The sequence below is a fragment of the Danio aesculapii genome, chromosome 20, assembly GCF_903798145.1.
Source record: "Danio aesculapii chromosome 20, fDanAes4.1, whole genome shotgun sequence".
Lineage (NCBI taxonomy): Eukaryota > Metazoa > Chordata > Actinopteri > Cypriniformes > Danionidae > Danio > Danio aesculapii.
The window spans coordinates 23,536,145-23,541,008 of NC_079454.1; the positions used below are offsets into that span (position 1 = coordinate 23,536,145).

Below are 4,864 nucleotides of genomic sequence, written 5' to 3' on the forward strand. Positions count from 1 at the left end.
ATTGCTACATAAGCAACCAACGTGGGACAAAAACTGCAATTAAACTCCTTTCGGATTAACTTAACAGGGAGACAACCGTCTCTTAAAAAGCGCACACAGAATAGATGTATAATGGACAATCACCTGGCTCGTGAGATTCAAATTCTCTCCTATAGGCCTTTTGTGGCCTAGTAGAGAATATATGAGAAAAACACTAAACATTAATGAAAATATATCGGATATCATTTTGAAATTATACTATACTTAAAGATCAATCTGACAAACATCCAGAAAATTGTCAAAAACAATAACAAAGTATTAAAATAAGCTAACAAGTGAGTCTTTCATATGATGCAATTCATGAAGCTTTTAATGGAGTTTATTGTGTTCTCTTTGAAGAGTATTCAATGGGTCAAAAGGCTTTGCGTTGTTTTCTTAATAAAACTAAGACTTCTGGGATCTTAATACTATTTGTCACTTGTTGCTTGAAATGCAACACATTCATGAACTTCAATTGTCGCAGTTTGTCTCTCAAAGTTGTATTCATGTTGAATTTAAATTGTTTACCAGTGATGTGTTGCAGCTAGAAGGGCATCCGCTGCGTAAAATATACGCTGGATAAGTTGGCGGTTCATTCCACTGTGGCAAGCCCAGATTAATAAAGGGACTATGCAGAAAAGAAAATTAATTAATGAATTTTAATTGATTTGGCTGAACTTAGTGTATTTACATTCACGCATTCCTTTAAAATCATAAGGGTAGAGTTTTAACAGGTGTCTAAATGCAATACGATAATTTATAATAAATTCCAGAACTCATGAGTATAGTCACAGATGTATTTTTTATTTAAATAAATACAAATATACACATTTTCATTAATATGCACATAAAATTCGGATAGGAAAAAAAATCACAGCTTCTCAGTAGTCTAGGATTAACAGTCTGCATATTTACAATATCAAACAGGAAATATTTCATCTTCTTCTTGAGTCCAAAGTTTATTTTTTAAAGAACAGGGAAGACAATGAATTACCAGAATTCACTTAAAACAACCTGTTAAAAAGTATTCTGTCACAGTGAATCATTGATAAAACACACGACTGACTTGAGTGGCAGGGTAAAACAGTAGTTTGTGGTAATACAGACTAAACCTCCACACACTTTGGATTATAGAAAGAAGACAACGTCCCATGAACTCAGTAGTTTCATCCGATCCGTACGTTTAAAAGTGCCACGTATGGTACAAAATTGAAGTCTGTAATGTTTGTGACGCCCCTAAATAGGTGAAGTCTCCTTCTCCTCTGTGGCTGATACAGGTGACAGGGATTCTTCATCTTCTGAGCGCGGATAGTGCAAGTGGCTGCCCGAGCATTTGCATCCTGCGTGAGCGCTTCTTTGCGTACCTTTGCCTTCTTTCTTGTGCTTAACGCGTCGGTTTTGGAACCATATTTTCACCTGTTTCTCTGACAGATTCAGGTATGTGGCTATTTCGATCCTGCGTAAGCGTGAGAGGTACATGTTAGACGAGAATTCGCGCTCCAACTCGAGCAGCTGAGTGCTGGTGAAGGCGGTGCGCATCCGTTTGCCGTTCTGTATGTGGCTGTTGTCAGATGCACCTAATGAAACGAAGAAAAAAAGCATTTCAATTTAAAATAAAGTGCGTACTCATTGCATAAAATAATCAACAGTTGTTGTTAACACAACATTTTTTTTCTTTGAGGTACAAATGCGTAAATCTGCAATTCAATCTGTTTCACAGTAAGATAAAGTAACTGAAAGAGAAAGAGAAGTCGACTTCTGTTAATTTTCCTATGCTAAATAGTGGAGTGCATCATGACAAGCAGTAACAGGTGTATAAGCATGCGCGCGCACTCACTCACCTAGAGACAGGCAGTGATACCTCCGAGGGTCAGTGACGCTGAAGCTTGTGGGCGTGCAGACAGGCGCGTGTCCGTGTCCCGGGTGCGCTAACGCGGGGCTCTGTTGGTGTGCCATCCTCTGGCAGAACGCCGCATCACCGGCGGTGAAGCCTTGTCCCTTGAGCAGTGGGATCCCGCCGCGGGGAGAGTGGATGTGTGAGGATACGCACAGCGGACAAACGCAGAAGGTGCCGGTCTTCCGGGACGGGCAGATGGGCGCAGTGACGCTCATCACGCCGGGAGAGTGCATGCCAATGGGGATTAGAAAGTCCTGCCCCGTGTGCTCGCTCAGAGTCGGGCGCGCGGGATCCTTGATAATCAAAGAGTCTACGTAGAAAGACCTCGACATGATTGCTCCTGTCTGAGCGAGATGCTGATGGTGTCAGTGATACCGCACTGATGGCGTTGCTCCAAGAACTTGCGCAGTGGCCAGTGGTCTCAAAACTGTTCTGAAGCCCTCGGGAGCTGGCTTATGTTTGATAGTTCAACAAAAGGGTCCCTGGAGAGGGCCGGCCCTAACGTCACCCACGTGCGCTCACGGCCTAGGGGCTTTAGTACCTCTAGTGTCCCGGGACACGTGATGCCCATGCGAACCTCCAATCAAATCTTTGCCCATGCAGTCTTGCTAAACCGCGGGTTTACGCTACTCGACAAGTGGCATAACAGCCTTGGCAAGTGCGCCTACTGAGATATTAACAATTATCCCATATAATATGTAGACTTTCAGTCAATGTTAAAAAGGCCTACATTTATCAAAAAGCTTGGCTTTGTTGCGTAAAAAATTCGCCAGTATCCAAATTATACAAATAGCAAAGCAGATTATTTTCAAATCTACACAAAGTCTGTAACTATAAAATGTCTTCCTTCATTCACAATGCTCTTTATACTTGGTTAAAATCCCAGAGCCTCCCTAATGTGACCTACATTAAGTTTAATAAATAATGCATTATAGAATTTATGGCAAATGTCACATAAAAATAGAAATATCAGGTTATTAGATAAAGTGAAGAACCAATTGTGATTTCATCGACTTTTAAAGTCATCAACTGAGTGTTTTTATCACATTTGTATTCAATTTTCATATCCAAATGTAATACATGAATACAACTTTTGATGTCAATCTTTCAAACGAAGTGATAGTTGGTTTCTGCGGTTAACCTCCAGACAATACATTTTGTATGGTTACACTAAATACTTCATTAACCTATTAACAAATGCTTATTAATATTATTAATTAATAAATTCTCATCTATTTTAGAAATATGCACGTTTAAAAAAATGGAAAACATAATACAGGTTTACCAGTGGTGAATAATGAACTGGATTCACCAAAACAAATACTCCATTACGAAAATGAATGCATGCATTTATTATTGCAGAAGTGTAGAAACCAGGTTTGTTTATTTATCTGTTCGTTTGTTTTAGCAGATTGCTTATACAGTATGTAGAACCACGCCTTTAGTTATGGCTTTATTTTCACAACGTTTCGCAACGTACTGTTTGTACAAAAACATTTCATAAAAATACAAAAAAGTAGACTGAATCTTCTAATATTATCGATTAAAACAGCACATATTCAATTCAAATTCAGTTATAATCTTGGTTCACGTCTGTTTGCAAAGAACTGGAGCCGGCAATTAAAGATTTATGATTCTCAGTGGAGTCTGGGCGCTTGCAATTTGATAGCGATTAGGATTCAATTAGAAAGTGTTTATTGTGGAGGTTTTGGAGTGGATAAACAGCCAGCTATTTCAGAAATGCGTTAATCCCTCATCTTGTGACAATAATTAGCGGGTTTGATCTCTCGGCGGGTCAGCAGCGGGGTGAACTTCCACTTTCATCTGCGCGCGAACGCCTCTTACCTCCAGACACTGCGCGCGGAGGCCAGTGGCGCGCGCGAGCAAGCTTTGACGAGGTTAAGTCTCGCCATAACGGTGGGTCAGGTTTTATTCTGCCTCCTGTTCTTTCGGAAGAGACTTCACCTCGTCAAATCTTGTCTGAAGATTACAGTGAAAGTAACGCTGTCAATCTGAAAGAGCTGTAGCTACTGCTTGCGTCTGCAGGCTGCAATTATCTTTGCCCAAAACCCAATTACAGGCCTGACACCTAATCTTTTTTCAATACCATGCAAAACACAGAAAAATGGGCTCTCGTTCGGGGCGGCTTTTATGGATGTTATGATAGAACTAAAAGACTAGTAATGATAATTGAGGGCAGAGTTCAAGCGCCGTAATGACGATTTCATATCAGCATTTAGTGCTAATATCACCAAGACGCTTTCACAGGCACATAATTGCTAAAATCAGCGTCTTGTTCCTAAACGGGGTAGAATATGACTTTAAAATGGGCTGAATTGGGGAGGCGAAAAAACAAACACATCTGTCATTCTGTCTGTAATTGTTGTAATGGATGAAACACGGCGTATGAGACAAGAGAGAAGAGGGAGAGAGAATGACTGACAACCCATGCGGAATGATTCGCGGCGCGCGCCCATCATACCGTCCAGTCTTCAATATAATTTTTTTTTCTCTGCATAATGCTTCACGATAAAATTTCATTGTCTATTAAGTAATCCCACAAATGAGAGCCTTTATGAGTCTGTAATGAGCTCTAATTGCCACGACTAGCCAGGCCACGTGGAAGGATTTAAGACTTAAGCCGTCGGGTACTGTGCACAGAGTGTTACCTAGCCATTACTTTCATAATTCAAGGGGAAAATTAGCCCATTTAAGGGGAAAAAATCCTTTGATTCCTTTCATTCTGCTCGGGGTGATAGGAATAGGCTACATCTTTGTCTGCTTCGTTTAAGAAAGCGAGTCTTGAAAACGGATACCAAATTTTAAAGAGAGAGGACTGTGATTGAATCACGTTAAAATTGCAGATATGTAAACATATTCCTGTTTTTTACTCTTTTGATTAAACTGAAATAGGGCCTACTGCTTGTTGGGCCTAAATAAAGCCGTATT

The 4,864-nt window shown here is 40.3% G+C and overlaps 1 protein-coding gene across 1 annotated transcript; it reads right to left on the reverse strand.

Moving 5' to 3' along the window:
* Positions 1–801: 801 nt before the first annotated feature.
* gsx2 (GS homeobox 2) lies at positions 802–2,320 on the reverse strand. The gene is made up of 2 exons (XM_056445252.1): positions 1,860–2,320; positions 802–1,595 (listed from the first exon to the last, which is right to left on the reverse strand). The coding sequence occupies exons 1-2, from the start codon at positions 2,245–2,247 to the stop codon at positions 1,255–1,257; spliced, it is 729 nt and encodes a 242-aa protein (XP_056301227.1). The 5' UTR covers positions 2,248–2,320; the 3' UTR covers positions 802–1,254.
* Positions 2,321–4,864: the final 2,544 nt, after the last annotated feature.

Coding starts and splice junctions, on each gene's coding strand:
- gsx2 (XM_056445252.1), bottom strand. CDS start 2,247: ATGTCGAGGTCTTTCTACGTAGACTCTTTGATTATCAAGGATCCCGCG. Junction 1,596..1,859: donor GTATCACTGCCTGTCTCTAG/GTGAGTGAGTGC, acceptor TCGTTTCATTAG/GTGCATCTGACAACAGCCAC.